Here is a 26267-nt window from a genome sequence, read left to right on the forward strand (position 1 = left end):
TGGCATGGATCAAAGCATAGAATTGATTTAGATTCAGCAGAATAGTTTAAAACACTTCTGGTACTATTTCTGATCAGTTTAATGGCAATGCCCAACCCTCACTCCACAGTCTACATCTATTCGTTCTTCATTCATTTTGTAGAGTTCATTTAAGTTTATATGGAGGTTCTTATCCAATTTTTACTCAACATTTCATTGGATGTACAAGATCAAGTGACTGGAATCCATACAATACACAATTTGAGTTGGTAGGAAATGAGTATCTTACAATGTCTAACAGCAACCAAGAACAGGGACAGAATACAATGAACTACTCATTTAAGTTACAGCAATAAACTACAGAAATAATATATAACCTTCTTTGTCTATTCTACCAAACCCAGAGTTAGAAACGATACTTTCCACGAACGAGATTTTCCATTGATGCTCTATAAATCAACACAATTGAACAGTATTGTGAGCCTCAAGTTTGCTTCTTGTTCTCTCCACCTTAGTTTCTAGGAGTCAGTTGCTTGATCAATGAATCCAACACACTGATCATCTCAGAATTCGGAGTCCTCACCCTTCGAACAAAAATATCTGCAAAAGTTTTATTGTAGGTTTTTGTTATAAAAGTTCAGCCTCCTCCTGTTCTTCTGCATCCTCCACATCATTTTCTTCATCTTCTTCAGGTGCATCTGGGTCCACTCCCTGATAAATACCACTTTAGTCCACGGCTACAAGACATGAAACTAAACAAGGTAAAGACAAACCTTCATCTGCTTCTCCAATCGTTCCAGACCCTTCTTAGCAGCTTCATTGTAAGGATTTATTCTGGAATGCAGAGTTAAGTTTGTTATTAATAACAGAAATTACACAAAATCAGGTGGACAATCACATTTGGCAAAGAAACTATAGAAAGATAACAAGAGTGGGCTACTGAACTTCCAGACTGTAAGTAGTAAAAAATAATATCAATTTCAACAAATCTACCTTAGAGCAGCTTGATAATGTGACAAGGCATCTTGCAGCAAATTTGCTGTAGCAAATACTTGTGCCAACTTGACATGGAGAGAATCATCCGCCCAATCTTTGAGATATCTCTCAAGGAGTGCCACAGCCTCCCCATTTCGTCCTTCGACTACATGGAGCTCAGCCAGTGCTAAAGCTGCGGTAAGGTAACCAGGTTCTAGACGAAGGGCCGATTCATAGAACTTTTTAGCCTGTTACAAGTTGAGACATAACATCCAGATGAATGACTTTTCTGTAACTATGATAAAACATAAATAACTTAAAGGAGGAAATAAATGCTGCCCTTAATGAATTTTCTCAGACAGTAAACATAATGAACTGTAAGTTAAGACTCTGTTCTGCTAAAAATATAATTTGCCTCTAACACATTTAAATGAATGATACGTTTGCATCCCTACAAATTCACTTAGCTCTCTCTTCCCTTGAAATCCTTGAATACAAAAAGAAGATAAAACATCCTGGAATCACCCAACTTTGATATATTTTAAAAAGTGGAAATTTTAATTGCAATACCGTAGATGATTGGATTCTGTGAGATTTGCAGTGCTTTTGCAAAAATCCAGAAGCCAGATAAAGGAGAGATTGACAAAAAAAAAAAAAAAAATTGATCCTTGGTATTTTTGCATGCTACTTTCCTGGCTACCTACCTTCTCTCGTCCACCTGAATTGCTAGCATGCACATCACCAACTAACTTGAGAGCTTTTGCGGACTGAGGCATAGCCTTCATGGCCTCCCTGGCGGCATGCAATGCTTCTTTTGTCTTAGAGAGTGCTAAATTAGAATGAACCAAACCTAAAACGGCACAACTCTAGGTCACATAAGGAAATTTATCAATTAAGAAGCTACGGACCAAGTAAAAGCAACTAGAAAAATGTGATGCGTGTAAATGCAGGTAAAAGACTAACTAATCATCTTAATAACTCCATCGTGACACACGTACCTTGATATGAACGAAGATCAGGCCTTAATTCTTGAGCTGCTCTAAAGGCTGTTACAGCTGCATCATGGCGACCAAGCAATATACACAAATTACCCTGACAGGAGCTTAATGGTCAGTGAAATTCTAAGACCTAACATAAAATCGTGAAACAAGTTGTCATCTAAAAAGAAAGTCTTAAAAAAAAAAAAAAAAAAAAACGTCGTCTCAAGTAAAATTAAATACCTTCATTAAATGACCTGGAATATGTCTATCATCAATACGAAGGCTCTGATTGCAAAACATATAATTTGAAACCATAAGAATAGTTAGGCGATGCCAAAAGGAGGGGGAACCTTATTCTTTTAATTTACGTGACATTACTTACCTTCTCTGCAAAAGATAGACCCCGTGCCTTATCTTTCCTCTCCCATAAGACCGACAGAGCCACACAGACTTCTACTCTAGTGGCATCAATGTCGAGCAAATCATGCACCAATTTATTTAGCTTAGAAAAATCTGACTTTATCTTCAGAAGCAAAGCATATTCATCCATGTAGGTAACAATATAGGGATCAATTGATCGAACCTGTGATCAATTAAAACGTCAGATATAGTATATAGGAAGATGATGCATACGACTCGTAAATTATAAGTCAACTAACCTTTTCAAAATTCAATATGGCTTCATCATTTTTGCCAATAATAGCTTCAACCTTCAATAAAACTTCAGCAGAGTCAATGAGAAAATCAGACCTGACTTTTTGGTTTTGGTCATATAAATATATCAATAACTAGAGATTGGACTCCTTCCCAAAAAGTGCAAGCTGAAGAACCAAATATACCATAGTTGAAAGGATATACATATCCCCCCCTTTCAAATATTTAGTAACTATCACAAGTAGAGCAAATGGTAAGCTAAAATCAACATTATTCTCCATAAAAGTATTTCATGTATAAACCAACTTAGAAACACATCTTTGGTATTTTTGTCATGACATGCACAAACAACTTAAGGAACTTTACATATTGCCTGAACAAGCCTTTCCACTTACTCAAAACCCATTATACTTTTCAAAATTACAGATAATAGATTCACTTGTTAGTAATAGCCTAATAGGCCCCTATTCTCATTGTGTAACTTCAATGTTATCAAACATCAGAGTCAGAGGAAACACATTCAGATCCAAAATAGGGAAAGTAATAAATAGAAACACTTTGGATCACACATGTATATTTTTTATTTTCATTGAGATCTATGGAGCCTCAGAAGGTGTTTTGTTGTGTTTTCAAGCATATGAAGAAGAGTGGTTCAAATTACTGATGAGCATCACACAAGGCTATTTCAAAGCTAAACATTTATGCCTAGTTAAAATTTCAATGGTACACCTAAACAAACCTAAGTGCGTTTAATGACTATATCAGAAAAATACTACCCATATTTTAGTCAATAAAAATTTAACGCATAGAAACTATACTGGATTTAACTGCTTAAGAGAAGGCATTGCTTTCATTACAATAAGCTATTTACCTTCGCGATTTCCAACAATATATGTACATTACTAGGAAAACGTTGAAGAAGCTCAGCAAAAAGGTCTAGACCACCTGCCAATCAATAGAAAAGAAAATGTAAAGGGGTTGAGAAACATATTAGTTTTCTTACTTCCTTAGAAGACTTTGAACCAGAAACTACATACAGTTTTTCTAGGCTAAGTGACATATGTTCATGTAACTTCCAAATTCTAACATGTCGCCTTTTGATCAACATGTCTGTTCTAATTTATTAAGTCCAGGGACAAACACAACACTAGGGAAGAAACTATTTTCCAACACTAACAAATCTGTCAGAAACACATTGACATGTACCAAATTCATAAAGCATGTCAAAGGCACTCAAGAATTACATATGAGCGTTGTTTCTATCTACTATTATCTAAAAATAATCAAGTTATTAATGACTGGACATGGAACAACATAAGAGGAGAGTAAACCATAGCCAAAAGTATAATAAAGTCAAGCCCTCAAGACACAATGGACTCCCACTTAAACACATTGAGAAGGTGCTTCAATCAATAAGGGAATCCTTCGATCCATAGACCCCACATGAAGGAAAATGGACTAAGCTCCAAATGCACCTCCAGCCCCAAGAATGGACCTTCAAGAACCATGAGGCTAGAAATATTTCGCCATACACCCAACACACCTCAAGGAAGAAACTCTACACTTATGCTCACCAGTGTTACAATGGAGCCACAGGGCTCTTTATACTAAAAAAACAAACTTTAAATATGTGATGGTCACTCAAAACGTTGTTCACAAATCACAACGAAGAAGTTTCTTAAGCTAAAATCCAGAATTCAGAACAGGGTTCAAGGCTTAAAAAGCAGACATTCTAATTATAGCAAATTCCAATGAGCCTTCGATTACAGCAACAAACTGGTAATAAAACATGGAACTTCATTCAATTTTACCATACCTTTGTAATCATTTGAAGCAACACAACATTGGGCCTCGGCATAACGCTGCATCAGGAATACAAGATTACAACAGAATTGTATCAGTCAGTAGGATATGTCAACAAAGGAGAGACCAAACACTCAGCAGCAGTCCCACAATCCACATTGGTAGAGTAATGGCGAGATTTTGGGTAGTTAAGGCCCAAGGACCTCAAAAGTAACTTCAGTGGTAATTTTGAGTCACGACTGTTGCAGTAATAATGGCATCAGAGAGATTAAGGCCCACAACCATGTAGGTGCGGGACAGTATATTTTTGGTGCTCTACCTGCTGTCCATCTGAGGAATCGTTGGACAGTGGAGTATGGCATGTGATCCCTCTCCTGGCGGGACGGCAGAAACTAAAAGGTGTAGTTTGTAATGACCCATACTCCCACATTGGTAGTGCAATAGGGAGATCTTCGAATAGTAATGGCAAGGAACTCAAAAGTAACTCCAGCTAGCACTTTTGAGTGAGGGCCTCTGGCAGTACAAGCACAATTTTTCTAGATTCATTGAATTAATTTGGCCTGTTACTAAAGTAGTAAGAATCTCTATGTAATTACAGCACCTGTTTTTTTAGCTGATTCCATGTTTTGTTCTTGTTATCTGATTTCTCAATTTGCATCATGCTGAAACACGCGGTTTGGCGAGAGTTTAAGAAAATTAGGTTTTTATCAATCAGGAATTTGGGCCTGTCTCTTCCATTTAAGTCTGCCACATAAGGAAATTCATATGTATCAAAAGGATTGGACCGTACTTCAGGGGCTTGGTAGTGCAATGGGGAGATCTTCGAATAGTAATGGCAAGGAACTCAAAAGTAACTCCAGCTAGCACTTTTGAGTGAGGGCCTCTGGCAGTACAAGCACAATTTTTCTAGATTTATTGAATTAATTTGGCCTGTTACTAAAGTAGTAAGAATCTCTATGTAATTACAGCACCTGTTTTTTTAGCTGATTCCATGTTTTGTTCTTGTTATCTGATTTCTCAATTTGCATCATGCTGAAACACGCGGTTTGGCGAGAGTTTAAGAAAATTAGGTTTTTATCAATCAGGAATTTGGGCCTGTCTCTTCCATTTAAGTCTGCCACATAAGGAAATTCATATGTATCAAAAGGATTGGACCGTACTTCAGGGGCTTTCTTCTTCAATGTGGGTCTAACTAACATGGGAGATAGAGTCTGAATGAGAAAGGGCTCCCACTTGAGTGGCCTTTTGTCAAGGGCCCCAGCTCAAGGATTAGATCAATTTACATGATTTGATTTTGTTTCTTGTCAAGCAACCTTACAAACTTCTATCTAGGCTATTTCACATTTTAATAGGATTGGGCATAGAATTGTAAGGAACTCAATGAATTCTTGTCGGGTGGTTAGGGAATTCTTGTCTGAATTTTGTTTACCTCTTAATGGACAAGTATCCATAGCATATTATTACTGAAGACTTTGCCCATAAATAAATAAGGGTTAACTAGTATTACCACCACCCCCCCACCCCCCCCCCCCAAAAAAAAACATGGTCATAATTTCCCCATCTTAGTGGGGACCCTAATTTGTGTGTATTTGGGGGGGAGACCCTAATTTCCCCATCTAGTGGGGGGGTGGGTAATACTCGTTAACCCAATAAGTAATTCTATCAGAACAGATGCATTTCTTACATCCAAACATAATATCACTATGCATATTTTGTTGAGGACGAAAAGACAGTGACAGGGGGGTCTTACTTGTAACCAACGGCTGGTATCAAAGTGATCAAAGGGAGGTCTTCCACTTCTAGCCGGTGTCTGAAACAATTAAGGGAGAATATCAGCATATAATAATATACCTATGCAAACTATATACGTTAGAGGCCAAACTATATACACTACTACTTGCAATATAAAGCTTAATCAATCCCTCATTAGAGGCCAAATCTACAATACCAGGATTAAATCGATTTTTTTTTTATTTACTTATTTATTTTTGCAAGTAATACTGCAAAAGTCGTTAGTATTAATGATTCATTGTTGCACAATTAAAAACTAATTGGCCAACTTCACAAAAAAAAACTCAATAACAAACCTGAGGAAACAATGAAATGATATCTTTGGCCAAAACACCTAATTCAGCCAAAGCCGTGATTGCCTCCAATATATATGGACAATGCCTGCCAGAATCAACCCGTATGTAAAATGGAGTATATAGTATTAGCAACTTAAGATCTAGTAACCGAATAGAGAGATACTTTAAAAGAAGTTTCATAAGCATAAACATTGACCAAGAGAAGAGAGAGGGGCCACATACAAATTACAACCAAGACTGACTATTTAAAGTTGATTACTAACGGATTACTTTAAACATGGTGTGTCCACATAACATAGGGAAAGAGGGTGTGAACTATGTTTTCAGGATCTGTAAAAGTACAAGGAAAAGTTTCACCATAATTCTTCCAGCTACCAGTTTTTATTTCGTTTGCCTGTTTCAAATTGCCAGAAATTTAAAATTCTAAGGTAACTACTTTTTGAGATTATGGTCTCACATCGGGCCATTAAAGCCTTGCATCATAAAATATGATATTCTGGGCCAATTGGTTTTAAGTTCGAAGCTCTAGATTTAACATGGTACCAGAGCAGGCTATTGTTTATGGCCCAACATTTGACATACTTCACATCATCCAATAAAATTGATTCACTTGTTCAGCTCAGAGTCACGCCTACACATATGTCAGATAGAGTAGCTAATGTTGAAGTATGTTGGTATCACTTTCAGTTTTGCTAGAGTTCTAAGGGACCTTTTCCAAGTGCAATTTACTACAAAGGCCAAAACTTGTTAAGGCCGTAACCGCCGTATCGTCTTTTCTCTCTTCTCTAAACTTTCTACGTCTTCCCTTATTCAACAGCTAAAATATAATTTTACTGTTACTACAAATTATTCAGTGCAAACCGTTATAATTCCTTCCTTCATTTTTATTCTTTTTGCAATTAGCCATACCTCTTTCTAAGGATGAAACAGCAAGGTTGTAAATCTGGCTATAATGCTTGACCTTTATGAATAAGAGGTCATGTTTGATTTCACTCGGAGGAAAGGTACTTCGCATTTTTTTTTCTTTTTCAGTTTCTTTCTATTAGAAGGACTGATACAGTAGAAGGCCGGGAAGAGAGTAAAATACTCTTTTGATCCTTCCACTTAAATGTAAGAGCAAGAAGTGTAGAGATATGAACAAAAAGATTAGAGGTACAAGACCAGACAAGAATTACATAAGGTGATGAACAGTGGTATAACTGGACAATAACAAGGCTTATAAATCTGACAGCAAAAGAACGTTGATAAAAAGGACTCAGACAATCACGCTACAACTGTTCATTCCGCACAGAACAAGATACATGTTAAAAGTTAAAACACTTTGACCATTTTCTTTCGCTTATGTGTTATCATCTTAGTGAGCATGTGATAACATATGAGACCTCTACTAAGGACAGCACAAACTACAGGACAAAACTAGTAAAATGCACTGAGACTACAAGTGAATTTTTCATTTTTTATATATAATGCAATATGATAGAGACTATCACAATGGTTCCAAAAAGATTACAAGGACATCTAAGATGCAATTACATTGTCCCACCCAAAAGTAATGTCTTCCAAGCTAAGACCTCTCAATCTTCATTGTAAGCCCATCCCAAAAGACAATAATTTACGTTGCATACAAATTTGTGAAATATGTATATAAAGGAAAGGTGTATGAAAAGAGGAAACATCAGATCTAAACATAGGACTTACATTTTACTCAGATTACAAAAGTAGCATCAAATAGTTTAAACTTTAAACTGACAGACCTCAAACAATCTTTGTAACAAGCAATGGCTGAACGATTATGCCTAGATTGTCGATATAGCTTCCCCATAGTTAGATTCATTCTCACTGTTCTTGCTTTGTTTGGTATACCCTCCATCTACACAGTAAAATAATGAAATCACATTTTAGATAAAACAAAATTCAAAAGTCACTATAGCAACATAACGGTCAAGAGATAGTTAATGTCACTATAAACATAAAAATAGCCAGATAAAGAGACTAGTCCATGGATACTAAGCTTTATCTTAATCAAGACAGTAAACTAGTATCGACACGATGTTCAAACAAACAATATCAATGCATATATATATATGTGCTACTGTGCACCATATTTGGAGAGAAGAAACTTCAGGAGATTTAGAAATACAACACAAAGCAACGATCTGATCACTGAAAGAATACCGAGAGATATGAAAATATGCGTCCAAATGCAGCTACCAAAGACACCAGATACTCCTGAACTAAGGGCTCTACTTGGAAGAGTTGGCATCCAAATGCAGTATGTTACTAAGGAACCCATTTTTTGGCAATTGCCAATGACTAGCATCAGGTGGCTAATGTGTGAAATTGACTGCTGATGGAGCAATGACAAAAGGACAAAATTTTGGTGGAGTTATCAGAGACCAATAAGGTGACACAAAGCTTTACTTTTATGGAGGAGGTGGTCAGAGATCAGTTCTCTACCAGGAATTAAAAGGTATAAAGATGGGACTTAAACGCTGTCAGCTGATAAATGCAACGAAAGTCATAGTGGCAATACTCGTCATCTTACTAAGGGCTAATAAAGCCATAACAGGAGCAGAGAAGGAACAATGGCATTGTTCCGATACCACAGCTGCCATTAAGTTCCATTCTTTTTATCCTGTCAACTTCAGTTGTGTCTACAGGGCAAGTAATAGAACAGTCGATAAGCTGGCTTCTATGGGAAATTCCACTGGCACAAATTGTTATTTCTTGGTACCTCATTTGAATGAATGCTTGAAAAAAAATCGTACAGGAAGACAAAAAAGGTGTAACCTATGCAAGGTTAAGGAGTAAATACAGGTTGGGGGTCTGCCTAACCCCACAACCACTTTGTTCATAAAAAAATATTAGCAATTCAGTATTTATTAATAATGATACTCTGCAAGTCACTGACTTTAAAATAATAGCAATAGATTAAAAATAGGAAATAGTCTGTAGGAGTTGCTTTGTGAAGACCTGGGTTAGAAAACCGCCAAGTCGCCAACACAATTAAACACTTGATAACACAATTAAAAAATTCAACAAAATTAGTAATGATGATATCAATGGTAATAATTCCAGTTCTTTATATTAATATCGTTTGAACCTACCATATATATATCACCTTATTTTCCTACATCTGGATATGCTAGTTACTGGACGAAACTGATTAAGAAAGACGCTTAAGTGCTTAACACCAACCCATAGAATATAGCATTAAGCTGGATGATATGTTATTGGACAAAACTGATTAAGAAAGAAGCTTAGCACTAACCCAAAAAATATAATATTAAGGTGGAAAGATATGCCAGTTACTGCATTAATCTGATTAAGAAAGAAGATTGGCACGAACCAAGAGAATATTAAGGTGGAAACCCCAATATCACTAAGTGGGAAATGGTTACCGTGAATTGTATAACATCACGAAATTTGATTAAATTGAACTTATACCGTAGAGTTAAAGAAGAAAAAAGAAAACACACGGCAAATATCAGCGTAAGTAAGATAGTTAGAAGTTGTAGAGAAACCTCAGCAAGGGCAGCTCGGTTCTCATTCAGTGCACAGTGGCAAAGGGTAATCTTGAATTTCACCTGGCAAGAATATGACAGTCATAGTTACATATTTACTAAATATGCATATTGTGATGTAAATATACGATAGCGAATGAAACAATTAAAAGCATTACAAACAAAAAGAGGATAAGAAAAAACACGTGAGAGCTACCTCATTTTCATTTATTGCTGAAATATTTGTAGAATTGGGTGAGGAAGACCTGGCTAATGAACTTCTAGAACTTGTACTTTGCTTGGGAATAATCTTGCAATGCTGCAACGCTTGCTTGTATGTATACTGTTAAACAAAATTATGTAAAAAAAACTAAGTATGATCTGGTGCATAGAAAAAACACCATGAATCTCTCTATGGTGTCAACCTTTTCGCAAAAGAATTAATATTCAAATACAAAAAAACTCAATGAGCTATATTATGAACGAAACTTCCAAGTTATTAACTTCCCAACCATATTTATCTACCGTTATCACTCACAATAATACAATAACAAAAGTAAAAAATAATAATAATAATACCATTGCTCTTTGGTACTCTTTCTCGCCAAAAATGGCGTCACCAAGCAGCACCTACAACAAATAAAAAAAATTAATTTAAACGAAAGTAATAATTAGTAGATTAGTTAAGTAAATGACTGACCAAACTTTCAGCTTTAAGATGAGGTGGACTAGATTCTGAATTTGTACTAGATGAGGAGACAAGAAATGAACCCTGTAAACACAAAATTAGTTATGTGAAACTCAATTTCAGATACTTTGATAATGAGTCAAGTAATAATAATTACGAGCATGTAGGCTGAGTCATAGAGTCCCTGATCAACAAGTGAACTAATCTGCTCTTTCGGTACGTCCATTTTCTCTCTCTCTCTCTTTAAACTTCTGTCTCTCCCCCGCGAGTCACTCCCTGCCCACACTCTATTTAAATAGGATTTGGGGCCATCTTCGTAGGCCCAATACAAACTGAGGCCCAATCAATGGATCGAGAATGTGCCGTTTGATTTGTTACAACTCTGCATTGCTTCTCACTGTCTGCATGCTGGATACTGAATATTGTTTAAAGATTTTCTAACCAATCATGGCATCACTTTTGTTGGAGTGGGCATTGATGGATTCGTTAAGAAGTTTGAAAATAATAGGAAGATGCAAGTCGGTAAAACGATGGACTAACTTGATAGTGCTAAATTGATTTGAATCCATTTAAATCCATCTTTTAATTCACTTGAATTTAGAGTGGTAGCAAACAATCACTAGATAGTGCTAAGGCTGTCAATGGATCGGTGTAGATGTGTCATGGGTTTCTACCTACGACCTGATGTTGAGGTTGAGAGGGAATGGATGCACTCTTGTTTGGGATAAGAGTTGCCTACGTATCAAGTTTCTTGGGTGAACTTGAATCAAGCCTTACGTAGCTCATCTCTCTACTTATAGATGTTTGCTCTGACTTTCCTTATTTGCTTCAGGCCGTTGTCAAGTGTAAATCCATATTTTGTGCTCTCTTGATGATTTGTCATTACTCCTGCTGTTACAAAGTAAATGTCTCATTCATTGGTGCGTTGACTGAGCTTCAGGATCGCAGTAGATCATTTTTTTTCATGTATAGCTGTATTTGATATTTGGGACAACCTGAGTTTGGATCGTTATTACATCCTTGTGGCGCAGTACGATCTGGTGGTATACAAGCTATGAGGATACGACCTGATGGATTTGACAAGTGTGATGTAGTGAATGTTTGAGAACGGAGGGTATTTACACAGCCCCCTTTATTATTTACAGGCTGTTTGACTCGTTAGGATGAGATGGTTAGAAAAGAATAAAGTTGAAACAGTGAACATGTGTCGCATAGCTGGTGGCTTTTGAAAATCGAAAATTTTGGAAATTATGCGGGAAATAGAGATTTTTTATTCGTGGGCCCAAGTCACGCCGTTTTTGTTGGCGTTGTCAGTATATGTAATGATTTTGGGTTTTTGGGTACGCCAACGTTTTTTTTTGGATTTTGTGCAGTTATACGTCGGTTCGTTTGCCAAGACTCTTCATTTGCCATCAGTTATGAAGAAAGAAACTTAAGCTAGCCATCTTCTTCTCCAAAACAGGTGCGTGCTTTTGTCTTTCCTTTCTTGTCTGTGATTTTGATTTTGTTAAAACAAAATTTTTGATGTATATTACTTCTAATAGCATGAGTGGTGAGGTAGGGATGTTTGAATCATGGGAAATGGAATGGAGTCGTGACAATGGTGTCGTTAGGGCTAGTAGTGAAAATGAGGCATCATCGTCTTCCTTATTGGAGACGATGATTGAGGAGGTGGTACCTAGGTCAATGTTTGATAATTTTGGAGATTTGAGAAGGGAGTTTGGGTTGGAGATTCCCGATCTGATGATATACGATCTGAGTAGTGAGGAGAACATTTTTGGTTCAGATTATATTCCTCGAGATGGTGGGGTTGTGATTATGTATGGCCAACTGAAGGCTAGGTTAAGGTTGTCGTTCTCACGTTTAACCTTGGACGTTCTGAACTTTTGTGGGAAGGCACCTTTGCAATTGTGGGTAATAGTTGGAGGGTGTTTCATGTTCTAGATCTGTTGAGATAGAGGGGTTACAATATTTGTTTGTCTGATGTGCTAGAGCATTTCTCTGTGAAAATGTCTTCTGCTATGAACTTTGGTTTACAAGTGATGAGGGGTAAATCATCGGTGATTGTTGGTGTGAGTAAAGAGGAATGGTGGCATAGGCCTCTATTGATTGTGGGGAGTTATTGTCCTCCTAGATGTGTTTTGGAGAATTGTTGTGTAAGGACTGATAGTAGGTCGCTATCTGTGTGGGTTGTCTATTTGTTTAGGTCGTTTGTTTGTGTAGGTAATTTGTTTGTGGTCATGAATTGATGTTATTACATTTTGACGTTTGTTTGTTTTGCAAAGGTCGTCATTTGTGGGCGTACATGTACGGGAGCTATTAAAGAGTTTGCTAGGCTGAGTTGGGAAGAAAAAGCGTCTTTGTTGGAGGAGGTTGCACACTACTTCAAAAGACGAGGTGGTGCGAAGATAAACTTGAATAAGGCTGAGCAAAAGAAGAGGGCTCGTCGGTTGATTTGTGTGGATTCTGATTCGGATTCAGCTACTGAAATGGAGAGAGATGAAGGGTCCAATGCTAGGGGAGGAGCTCGACTGGTGGTTCAAAAGGTGGTGCTGCTGCTGGCAGTCGTGATGTGTCTAGACGAGCTGGGGAGGGAGGTGAGGGTATTTCTTCAGTTCGGAAGCCTTTTTTGAAGAGACGAATTGAAGGTGGTGATCCAAAAGGGGCTAAGAGAATGCGATCGGAGGCTGAGAGTGAAGAACGACCTGCTACTAGGGGTGGACGTTCCTCATCAGGTCGGGTTCCTCTTAAAAGAATGGATTTGAAGGAGTTGGCGGCTAATGTTGTTGTGGCGGATGGTAAGGGTAAGAAGAAGGCTAGTGATGTAGAGCCTATTACCCAGAAGTGTAAAGGGGATGGGAGTGCTTCCCAGTGTGACGAGGTAGGTAAGTCTGACATTCTAGATAGGGCGGTTACTTACTACAACCCTGTGACTGGTTTGTCATGGTTGGTGAGACATAAGGACTGTAGTTTCAAATTGTCTTTGGTTGCTAATGGGTGGTTGGAGAGTATTGCCCTAGATGGAGATAGGCATGCGTTAGAGAATGGGAAGGATTTGGAGGCGAACCTGAAAGACATGGATCGCTCGATGTGTTTTGTAAGTATATCTCCGACCTACGATTTGTTTTGTGCTTTGTGATATTGACTCCTAACTTACTTTGTTGTCTTGTCAGGTTTTGGCGATGTATAGGAAGTTGATAGAGATGCAACTATTTCTGACCTGTACAAGAAGGAGCTGGAGGTTGCCAAGGAGACTTATGATAAATTGGTGGTTATGCAAGAGGTTGAACGAGCTGAAGTGGTGGGGCTGAGGGCTCAGGTCGGTGATTTGGCTGGGAAGGTGGCTATATTGCAGCCATCTCTTGACTCTTCAATGGTGGAGGTAGCACATTGGATTGCTGAGAGCAAACAATCACATGCCATTGTTAAATGAGCTCAGAAGGAGTACAATGACCTGGTCGATCTGGTAGAGAGCGGTGATGTCTACATTCTAGTGGAAGATTATATGGAACTAGAACGTAAGTACAAAACCTTGAAAAGGTCTGTCGAAAGTAGGGCTGCAGCAGTAACTGTAGGAAGTACTGTTGTAGATGCTAGTAGACGATCTAATTTGCCTACCGACCTGAGTGCTGCACCACCTGCCGAACCAACTGAGGATGTTGCTACTGAAGTACTTAATGCAAGTGGTGATCCGGCTGGTGGCTCTGTTGGTGAAGAGGGCTACAATCTGGACCCCTTGAATGTGGAGAATATGTCTTGTGTCAACTAACTTATCTTTCTTGTGATATGTTTGATGGTGGATGAAGTTTTTGAACTATATATATATATATATATATATATATATATATATATATATATATATATTTTTTTTTTTTTGTTGTCGAATCGATAACTTCTATTTTTTATGGGGATGCTGAGGTCGTTTTTCCAGAATAATTTGGGGGCCTCTAGTATCTAACAGACTTTGTAGTAAGTAAAGTAGTTAAATTACTTACTTGTTTTGAAATGAGATTATCAATGAATTTTGTATGAATGTGATTGCTTCCCTTGCTTCTTGTTTTGTTATTTGACGACCTGTCCTGCATAGTAGTAGATTCGACAACCTATTATATTTTGGTAGATCGCCTGATGCTTTTAGGTCGTAAGTATTTTTGCACGACCTGATAGATGCGCGTAGTTGGCACCTAGGTTTCTTCGTGTCCTTAGGTGTGTGTGGATTGATTGAGTGGTTCCTTTTGGGAGAACTTTTTATTGATTTTTTTACTGATAATTAGCCTTTGAGTAGTAATTATAGTTGAGTCAAACTTAACCTTTTTAAAGGCTTTAAGTTAATTTGTGGTCCTTTTGGGGGTACCTTGGATTGGATTTGATTGATAATTAGCCTTTGCGTGGCAATTATAGTTGAATCATGCTTAACCCTGGCGTTAGTGTTAGGTCGGTTACTTTGATATCCCAGATTGGGCAACGAGTGCAAGATGCGTGGTACTCATGTAATGCAAGGAGAACACTTATACGCGAAATGCTGATGAAATTTTATTCATATTGATTGATACACCTGGAGAAGAATTATTGGTAAAAGCGCTTGAGTAGAGTTGTATTCCAAGGTCAGGGAAGCACATCACCGAGCTGAGTTTTGATCCAGTAAGCTCCATTTCCAACGACTCTATGAACTATGTATGGGCCTTCCCAAGTTGGGTCAAGCTTGGCTAGTGCTAAGGTCCTTTTGAGGACTAGGTCGCCACATTAATTGGAAAGATATTGGGACAACCTTCTTGTTGTAAGATCATTAGATGGTTTGGTGGTACCGAGCTAGGGATACTGCAGCAGTTTCCCAGCGATATTCTAGGAGGTCAACTTCTTTGGATATGATGTTGTCGTTTTCTCCTAATTCGACGATGTCAGAATGTGTAGTTATGATTGTAAGTTCTGATGGTATTACTGCTTCTGTTTCGAAGCAAAGTGTGAAAGGAGACTTGTCGGTACTGGCTTGGGTTGTTGTTCTGTATGCCCATAAAATGTTCTTAAGTTGTTCTAGCCATTGACTTTTCTTGCTCTCCAACTTCTTTTGGAGATTCTCTTTTGGATTTGTTTGTGGCCTTGCCTGGCCATTGTTTTGCGCATATCTAGGTGTAGAAAATACTTGAATGATGCGCCACTTTTGTAGGAATGCCTTGACTTGTGTGCTAGCAAATTGGGTTCCGTTGTCCATGATGAGGGTGTGGGGTAGACCAAATCTTGTGATGATATTAGTCCATATGAAGTTGATGACGTGGACTTCCTTGACTTGAACAAGTGGGATTTGCCTCAACCCATTTGGTAAAGTAATATGTGGCTGCAAGGACATATTTGAGTTCTATTTTCTTTTGTGGGATAAATGGTCCCATGATGTCTAGCCCCCACATATGAAAAGGCCACGGGTTGGCTATGTTGATCAACTCTCGTGCTGGACTTAGGTGGTTGTAGCAAAATGTTTAACATTGGTGGCATTTGAGAACATACTTCTTTGCCTCGATGTGCATGCCTGGCCAATAATACCCTTAGGCGATTGCTTTATGAGCAAGAGATCATGCTCCTGCATGGTTGCCACATTCGCCTTTGTGAATTTTGTCAAAGATGAGATGGCCTTCGCGTTGAGCTATGCACCTTAGGTGGGGTCCTCTTGCTGATTTACGAAACAATTGTCCATTGATTATGGTGTATCTGGGAGCGTGAAATTGTATGGCACAAGCATTCCTTGCCTCTGCTGGAAGCTCGCCATGTAAGATAAATTTCATAAATAGGCCTATCCAAGATTGGGTGATCTCTTCTTCAGACGAGGGCTAGAAGTCCGTGAGGTTGTTGACACTTTCATGTTGGTAGGCGAGCCTATCTAGGATGTCAATGTAAACTGTTATTGGACATGCATCTTGGGTATTTTAGTCTAAGAAAGTCAGGCTGTCTACATGTCTATTATCCTCTCGGGGAATGTGTTCCAAGGAGAATGTTGTGAACGAGCTGATGATATCATTGATGACCTGAGCGTACTTGGCTAAGTTTGCTCCATTTGTCACATACTCTTTGGTGATCTGTTTGACAATTAGTTGTGAGTCACTGTAAGCTTTGAGCTTTCGAACTTGTAATTGTTGTACCATGCGGAGGTCTGTGATTAACGCTTCATATTCCGCTTTGTTGTTAGATGTTGTGAAATCAATCTTTATTGACTTTTGTAGCTGGGTTCCTTCTGGTGAAGTTAACACACCCCCAATCCACTACCGCTGTTGTTGCAAGCTCCATCTACGTAGAGGTGCATGCCATATGTCTGGGGTGGTTGGTTGATGGAGTGAAGTAATAGGCTTGGGTTCCCAATTGATATCTTCGACGGGGAAGTCAGCAAGGAAGTCGGCAACGACCTGACCTTTGCGAGATGTTCTGGGAAAAAAATCGATGTGATGTTCCGAGTTCTTCAGCCAATTTGGGCATGCGAGATGTTTTGTTAGTGGAACTCAAGACCTGCTTGATGGGTACATCTGTTAAAACCTTGATGTCGTGAGCCTGGAAGTATAGTTGAAACTTGCGAGCAAAGTTGTCACACCCCAAATTTCTAGAAATTTTAAAATAGGGAATTATCCAAGATATAATTATCTCAATCGTCACCCTATTCAATCATCTGAAAACCAGGATGAAACGAAACCCTAATAACATATTATCAACCACGATATTAAAATATGAGATCGAACTTAAAACCAAAAGGGACAATCATTCAATCACATTATTAAACTACCAAGAAACTAACCAACTCTATTATATTTGTTTCAAAACAAAACCGTACACTTTAGAAAAACTAAAACTAGAAGACTCCAAGAGCAAATCAAAATCACGTGTCCTCATCCACTGCACTCCACCATCTATGTTTCCAAGAATACACCCACGTGCAAAACAAAGCAAACATGGGTCAGCAAATTGAATTTACTGGTATGAGTAAGACTAAAAATATAAAATAGTATAGCAGTATATTTAATCTTTCAAATCAAAAAATATACTATTACAATCATTTCAACTTGGAAGACAATTTAGTTCCGTATTCTCAAAACGGCATGCAGTTTCTTCCTAAGTAAGATTTCAACCCCCAATATACATTTCCAAGAAATCTCATAATATAATTACCACTTACATTCCCCTTATTAAATACACATATGATAACTTATTTAAATATGAGTTTGATACACTTTACCTTTAAGCTATCACATCGTTTTTGGGTAGGACAACGTCTTTGCATAAAAAGTTAATAAGTCCCACCCTCCTGCAAAACAAAGTTAGATTTTCCAAATATAATTATTTACAGTATATATCTATTTCACTCTCACTGCAACTACCATGGGTATACATAATCAGATTGAAAATTTCACAAATATCAATATTTATATCACACCATCACATCTTACAAACCAGATATACATCTTTTACTTAAAAACCACTCGTCTACTTATGAGAATGGGGAATATATTACAACTAGGGAGTACATTCATCCCTTGGGAGTATCAACTCACACAAACCATGTAAACATTTTCTTGAAAGAAATCATGTACATCATAATACATAAATATTCATAGGCAATAACTCAGACACACGTAAAATTAATATTTTACTTGGTTTATTAATTATCTCGTTGACTCATTTATTAAAAGACACAACCCAACCTTTAATTCCTACTCCACGATTTGCACTTCACATTTGCCAAATCACACATATCTGTGTGCCTCACTCATACCGAGTACCACTACAAGACATATGTCCCAAGCGGGGATATCGCCTCCAGGAAATATATTTTCATATTGTAAACTCATAACTTGTGAGTCACAACCATCTCTGGGCTTTTCATTAGGGCTGGAAATGGAGCGGGTTTGGATCGGATCAGACTATATCCATGCCCAGATCCATTTTTTCAATACAAAACCAGATCCGGATCCATGACCCGAATGGATCCAAAATAACATACCATATCCGAACCATTTATGTAAATGGGATAATCGGATCCGACCCGACCCGACCCGAATTGCGAACCACAAGTTCTCAATCACCCACGTGTCTACAAACAAGAGAGACCTATTATTATTTGGAAGATATATTAACAAAATTTTATATTTTGGATTCGGATCTAGGAGGATCCGAACCGTTTAGAGTAAAACCATATTTGAATCCGAATTAAAAATGGATAATCCATATCCGACCCATTTTCTTATTCGGACTCATTATTAAGGTCCAAACCCGTTGAAATGGGTTTGGATCGGGTCGGATTCGGGTCAAAACCCGCACCATTTCCAGCCCTACTTTTCATACACATACACAAAGCCTCTCTTGGGCATAACAAAATATCATGTCATTTATGGCACATTCAATGAATACCTTGGGTCATTCTCGCCACATTCAAGGAATACCCATCATAACACTAACCGGTCATTCATGGCACATTCAATAAATACCTTAGGTCATTCCCGCCACATTTAAGGAATTCAAACCTACATTCTCGTACACTCAAGGAATACAGCCCACCCGCAAGGCGAATGCCTTAGTTCCTCTCTAAGACGACTTTTCACATGACATCATTAGTCACAAACATTTCCTTTCATTTCTTTTCATCAAAGAGGCGTGAAGAGATCTAAAGATGTGGGCGACACATTAAATTTCCACCGGACACTTTTACACTAGATTTTTACACTCAAGAGTTCTCATTTATTATAATATTTTTATTACAAAACAAATATCGTCTCAAACAATAGAATCATTACTAACGATTCCAAACACAATAACTAATCAACTCACCTCATTATCAATTATATAAATCATAGATATCAAAAGGTTCAATCAAGAATAACGCATTAGTTAAATGTCTCGTGAATACATTTTAAACAACCACAATCACGTACACAATTAAGTACTAACATTGTACATATATAATTATCACAATAACTAATAACTGATACATAATATATATAATATAGTATAGTGGCTACACTTTTGCTCAAAGCTGCCTACGTATCCAAATCTTTTAAGATTGGAATCAAGCCTTTGTAGTTCTTATCAGCCACATAGTCAAAATCAAAGTCCATCTCTGCCAATATATATAATTGCATAAAACTACGTCAAATCTTTATTAGATAATGACAAACAAGTTTATACAAGTTTAGACAACATCCTATTATTGGATTTGTCCACAAAGTTCAATATGTCAACAGTCCAAAAAGTCAACCATTCAAAAAGTCAATGGTCAACAGTCAAAGTCAACAGTCAACCAGTCAAAGGGTCAAGCCTAACAGTCAACATTCAAAGGGTTAATTCCCAAAATTAGTTAATCCAAAACTCATCCCATAACCCATTAACTAAACAGTGAACTCATAAGTCCTAAACTGGCTTGCCTAGCCTGACCCGGTTCAATAACTTAAGTCTTAACCCAGCCCATAAACAGATTAAGCCCAACTAGAAATAGTTTTTATAAACCAATCCAACCCTCACAACTTTAAGCCCACAATATAGGAACTAAGACCCAAGACCCAACTAAAAGAAACTAAATCCCAGCCCACTTAAAATGAAGGCTTGCCCAAAGAAACCAAAGCTAAAATTTTCGGCCCAAGCCCAACTAAAAAGACTTTAGAGCCTGGTCCAATTAAGATGTCGTCTTCTACCTCCTTCTTCCTCCTCAATAGCCAACATTACCACTGAATCAACCAAAACCAATCTCACTCCCCACCACAACAAAACAATTCAGTTTTGATCCCCCTAAAAAACCCAGCTCATTACCACCTTAAAAACCCAATTCCATCACTTTAAAAAAAAAAATCAACGGTACCTCGACCCTATTAACACCCATAGGAGCTTCAACAACACCTACTCAAACCATCGAACACCACTGAAACAGTTCGGTTTTGTTTACCAATAAAAACCCCACCCTATGATACAATAAAAACTCGATTCCCCTCGCTTACCCAAAATCGAGTTCGGCTTCGTCAACAACCCTCTTAGAGCTTCAGCAGTACCAAACTCATAACACTAAACATATCCAACTCAACCAACAACCAATCAAAATCATTTAACAACCCATAGATAATACAAGCATTTCAACAGCTTACACAAATCAATACGTATACAGTTAACCATTTTTAACAATTACAATTAGACAAGATGATATTCGACAAGCTAATCGACATCCACAGTACATAAACAATAATCAAAATCAATTAATATTTGACCGGATCGACAATATGTATTTCAATTTCGGCAGGCATGTAGAATAAGCACAGAACGAGCAGAAAAATTTATGAGCAGTGACAGAAGTTCGTAAAAATTTTAATGAGTTTATACGTTTAATGAAAAGATAAAAATATCTACTCACCGGTTATACGTTCTATCAGTATCTCCAGCAAGAAACCTCCTTTTTCTCTCTCAGTAAAACTCTCTCTCTCTCTGTTAAAACTCTCCATGTAAACTACTCTACGTGTTTCCCCATTTTTTTTAAAACCCCCCGAAAATAGGGAATGGGGTTTATCCTCTTTACCCTATCTCTTTCTAATCTTTATCATTTTTATTTTATCTATTATTATTATTAGTATTTTTATTTTTATTGTACTAATAAATATATAAAAAAAATGGGGTGTTATAAGAGTATAACAAAGATAATATTGTTTTCTCAATTGGAGAGTAATGTTTTTCTGAATCTGCCAATGTCTTGCAGGTGAAATAGACTGGTTTTTCGATTCCCTCGCTTTCGCGAAAGAGGACCGAGCTGATGGAAAAATCGGTAGTTGCAAGGTAAAGCCCAAGTGTTTCTCCTTCATTTAGTTTAGACAAGACAGACAGAATTGATAGGTAAACCTTCAGGTCGTTGAAAGCTTTGTGGCATTTGTCTGTCCATGTGAATGTTGCACCCTTCTTTAGTCTTTGCAGGAAATGTCTGCATTTGTTAAATGCACGTGAGATGAATCTGTTGAGGACTAAAACCATGCCAGATAGATATTTGTTGTTTGGAAGTTGGTTCTTGCATTTCAATGAGAGCTCATATTTGTTATGGATTTACTTTAATACGTCGTTGTGTGACGAGGTATCCTAAGAATTTCTCTGAGGCTAGCTTAAATACGTATTTTGCTAGGTTGAGCTTCATCTTGTTGTGGCGTAATCTTCCAAAGGCTTCTTGTAGGTGAGAGATGTGGTCGTCCACCTTGGTGCTTTTGACTACCATGTCATCTATGTAGACTTCCATAGTGTCGCCTAGCATGTCTTTAAACATTTTTATGACAAGTCTCTGGTAGGTCGCGCCGGCATTCTTTAAGCCGAATGGTAGGACGTTATAGCAGAACGTTCTTTGTTTGATTATAAAGGACGTCTTTTCCTGGTCCTCTTCTACAACTGGTATCTGATTGTATCTGCTATATGCGTCAATAAATTATAAAAGTTTATGACAGCAAGTTTGGTCTACCAGTATGTCAATCCTGGGTAGGGGGAAGCTGTTTTTTGGGCAATGTTTGTTGATGTTTGTGAAGTCGATGTAGATTCGTATCTGGCCATTTTTCTTAGGAACGGCTACAATGTCAGCTAACCAGCAGGTCGGGTATTCAACCTCTCTGATGAATCCAATCTCTTTGAGCTTTTCTATCTCTTCATTGATGGCTTTTCAGAATTTGAGTGCTAGTTTCCTAGGTCATTGTTTGATAGGCTTTATAGTTGGATCTACATTTAATTTGTGCCAAGTGACCTGAGGGTCGATTACTGGTATATCAATATACGACCAAACAAACACATCTTTATTAAGAGATAAAAAATTGACAAGTTGCTTTTTGAGCTTGGGGTCTAAATCAGCCCCTACATAAACAAATTTTGGGTCATCATCTGTGCCCAAATTGACTTTCTCTCCTGGCTCGACTTGTGCTTGCTTTCTTTTGAGCTTGTCTGTTGTTGCTTTGGGATGTCGTTTGTCTAGATGACCTGAGTTTTGGCGTTGGTTGTTGTGCTTACTTGATTGCATCGGTGAGTTTCTAGTTGGTTGCTTTTGAGCTCCATGATACCTCGGGGTCCGGGGAACCGCAGGACTTGGTCTAAGGTTTATGGAACTGCTTGGATCTTGTGAATCCACCTACGTCCTAAGATGGCAGTGTATAATGACTTGACATCTATCACACTGAAGCGTGTTAAGGTCTGAACCATGTCCTCTTTTTCTCGAATGAAGACTGGTAGGATGACGTCTCCAATGGAATCTGTGTAGTCTCCATTGAACTCGTAAAGTGGTGTATTTGACTCTATTATCATCGAGTCTGGTAGGTGCATATCCTTGTATGTTTGGTAGAAGAGAATGTCGTAGAAGCTGCCTAGATCGATCAGGACTCGCTTGACTGTACATTCATTGATTTTGACATGCACTACCAGAGCATCATTATGAGGTAGGCACACCTTGTCGAGATCTTTCTCGGTGAATAATATTGAGGTCATAGATTGAGAGCTAGCATGAGTGATCACTTCAGCTTTGTTGGATAGGTGGTAGATTTCTTACAGTGCTCCTATTGCGCCTGCGCTTTTCACGACTAGAGGTCTCGTTGCTGGAGGTGTCTGTAATCATGTGGATTACCTTTTCCTCGTCATGATCGGAGGAGTGCTATCACCTGTTGTGCCTTGACCGACCTAGAGATTTAGATCGTCGGGCTGTTGTGCTTCTGCTCCCTCCGCGTGCAGGTCATTCATGACTACAACTCCTACTTCTGTTGCGGTTGGCATTCAGTTTATGCCTGAGGTTGCTTTTTGGTAGGAACTCTTTCAGATTTCCCTCTTCGACTAAGTCTTGGAGGTAGTGCTTTAGGCTCCAACATTCATCTGTGTCATGGTGATGGAGTTTGTGGAAGTGGCAGTATGGGCGTCTTAGTATTGCTATCACCTTGTTGATGTTTGGTTTGAAGTAAGGTGATGTATATATTTTCTTCAGGATATGGCTTGGCGTCTTGGAGAAGTTGGAGAGTTCTCTTTTGGTGTACGATGGCTTATGGGAGTTGGTGCCCTTGTTGTTGCCTGAGTACTGCTTGCTTTCTTTGGGTCCCCATTTGTCGCTTATTGTGAGGACTTTTTTGCCTTTACGCTGGGCCATCTATTATTCGTACTTCATGTACTTGTCAACTCTGTAGTGGTATAGGTTATCTAGGCGTTCTGGCTTATTGTGCATGAGAGACCCTACTAGTTCGGAGTCGTCTAGGAGGGCATTAGTAAATGCCAAGGTTGCAAAGCTGTCCTTGAGGCCTGGCTCCATTGATAGCAATTCTTTTTTGAAGCGGCCTAAGAAAGCCCAAATAGTTTCTCCGTGTGCTTGCTTTAGTTGGAACAATGAGTCCAGGTCAGATTGCTTCTTCCTGTTGTGGACGAACTCAGCTGCAAATATTTCAGTGAGCTTGTCGAAGTTGTGGATTGAATCAGGCGCTAGCGTATAGAACCAGTCTAATGCTCCATCTTTTAGGCTGGCTGGGAAAAGTCTGTATCTTAATTCTCAAGTAGTCAAAGTCCGGGATTTGTAAGCGTAAGGACTGGCTAAACCGAGCCACGCGGTCGACGGACACGAAGCCGCTATCATACATTGGAAACTTTGGCCGGATGAAATCATTGGGAGGCTGCTTGTCCCGAATTTCAGCGATGAATGGTGACGCTCTGTAAGATTGGAGCATCTTTTGGACGATCTGTGATGCACTGGCCTTTTTGCTTGATTTTTCCAAACGCTGGGCGAAGTCGTCAAGGCGTTGATTTATGGTGGTTGTCAGTGCTGCAATGCTGTTGTTATCAATAGCGTCAGGATCCATGTTGTTGGTGTTAGATGTTGTTTGTTTGCGAAGAGTTTGATTCTCTTGTTGAAGGGCTGTAAAAGAATCTTGGAGAGTATTTATTTGATCTGCTAAAGCTTTGAGATGTCCTTCCATGGTGGTTTTACCTAGTTTAGTGGGCTTGAGAAAATTGTATGAATGTTTTTTCTCAAAGAAACGAACTAGCAGACGGTGCCAATGTAGATGTGTGGATTTCTACCTACGACCTGATGTTGAGGTTGAGGGGGAATGATTACACTCTTGCTTGGGATAAGAGTTGTCTATGTATCAAGTTTCTTGGGAGAACTTGAATCAAACCTTACGTAGTTAATCTCTCTCTACTTATAGATGTTTGGTCCAACTTTCCTTATTTGCTTTAGACCGTTGTCAAGTGTAGATCCATATTTTGTGCTCTCTTGATGATTCGTCATTATTCCTGCTGTTATAAAGTAAATGTCTCATTCATTGGTGTATTGACTAAGTTTCAGGATTGCGATAGATCATTTGTTTCTATGCATGGCTGTATTTGATATTGGGACGACCTGAGTTTAGGTCGTGATTACATCTTTGTGGCGCAGTACGATCTGGTGGTATACGACCTGATGGATTGAATACGTGTGATGTAGTGAACGTCTGAGAACGGAGGGTACTTACAATCGGTTTGGGCCGAGTTATAAAAAATCTGAACCGGAACCGATAAGAAAATTGGAAATCCAAAACCGAACCGAACTGATAATATTATATTTCATCCGAAACCGAACCGATAAGATATATTGCAAATTGAAACCGAACCAATTTGAACCAAAAACCATAAAATCAATTAAATCTTAAATTAAATCAATTAATTTCAGTCGCACAATTGATAACAAATTTAATTATAAATATTATTAAAATATTATTTTATCTGTTTGATAGAGGGCAAATCTGAAACCAAACCAATATTTTATCGGTTCCGTTCCGAATCGATAGAGGACAAACTAAATTATCAAAACCCAAACTATTTTTTATCGGTTTGGTTGAGTTCGGTTATAAGGTTATTGACAGCCCCAGTGCCACTATCCAGTCAGCCACCTTACAAAAACACAACAGTTTTTATCTTGCTTTACCAAGAAAAACAACATTTTAGTGTGGGTCGAGATTCCAACAAATCAACAGTCAACTTGATATTTGAAATCCCATACAAACAGGTAGCATTTATGCAACTAACAAAATGGCTTTCCAGACTTTCCAGCTAGCAATTCACCCCCAAAATTACAAACAATAAAACAATAGCATGATGCTTGTTAGATTCTATCCACATGCTGCGGTTGCTCACTCGTGTCTCGTGTGTCAAGCAACGCTGTATACTAGTTTCCGTTGATCTAGTATTGGTCCGATTTTTGTTGATTTAATCAATATTTCGTTATATTTGTTGTGGACTTGTGGCACAGCCGCACAGGGTAATGGACAGTAGAACTTCTTAACCGAAGTTAAGAGTGGAGTTTGAGTTGAGGGCTCGGATTTCGGCTCGTTTAGCTAGGTTCGAGTTCGCTAGTTTAACTATATGAGTCGAGTTCGAGTTCAAATTAAAGTTTGTGTACACATGAGTTTGATGAAACTCGGCTCATTTAGCTCAAATAGTATATTTATAGTGTAAAATAACCAAATGACTCAGACTCCGCTCGAATTCGCTTATTTAACTATATGAGCCGAGTTCAAGCTCAATTTAAAACTCGTATAATTAGCGAGCTGTGATAAAATTCGGCTTGTTTAGCTCAAATTCCATATTTGTCCGAGGGGAGGTCATCTTGAGATGGGAT

At 38.2% G+C, this 26267-nt stretch overlaps 1 protein-coding gene across 1 annotated transcript; it reads right to left on the reverse strand.

Annotated features, from left to right (window-relative positions):
• Positions 1 to 177: 177 nt before the first annotated feature.
• On the reverse strand, positions 178 to 10983 carry APC7 (tetratricopeptide repeat (TPR)-containing protein). Its single transcript, XM_086589589.1, has 18 exons — positions 10827 to 10983; positions 10682 to 10753; positions 10561 to 10611; positions 10199 to 10324; positions 10003 to 10065; positions 8233 to 8348; positions 6479 to 6563; positions 6142 to 6201; positions 4405 to 4450; positions 3460 to 3533; positions 2594 to 2644; positions 2317 to 2517; positions 2175 to 2219; positions 1953 to 2046; positions 1659 to 1804; positions 973 to 1202; positions 753 to 813; positions 178 to 690 (listed from the first exon to the last, which is right to left on the reverse strand). Exons 1-18 carry the CDS (start codon positions 10893 to 10895, stop codon positions 607 to 609), a joined length of 1674 nt encoding a protein of 557 aa, XP_086445715.1. The 5' UTR covers positions 10896 to 10983; the 3' UTR covers positions 178 to 606.
• Between the last annotated feature and the right edge of the window lie 15284 nt (positions 10984 to 26267).

This window comes from Coptis chinensis, chromosome 2, assembly GCF_015680905.1.
Source record: "Coptis chinensis isolate HL-2020 chromosome 2, ASM1568090v1, whole genome shotgun sequence".
NCBI lineage: Eukaryota > Viridiplantae > Streptophyta > Magnoliopsida > Ranunculales > Ranunculaceae > Coptis > Coptis chinensis.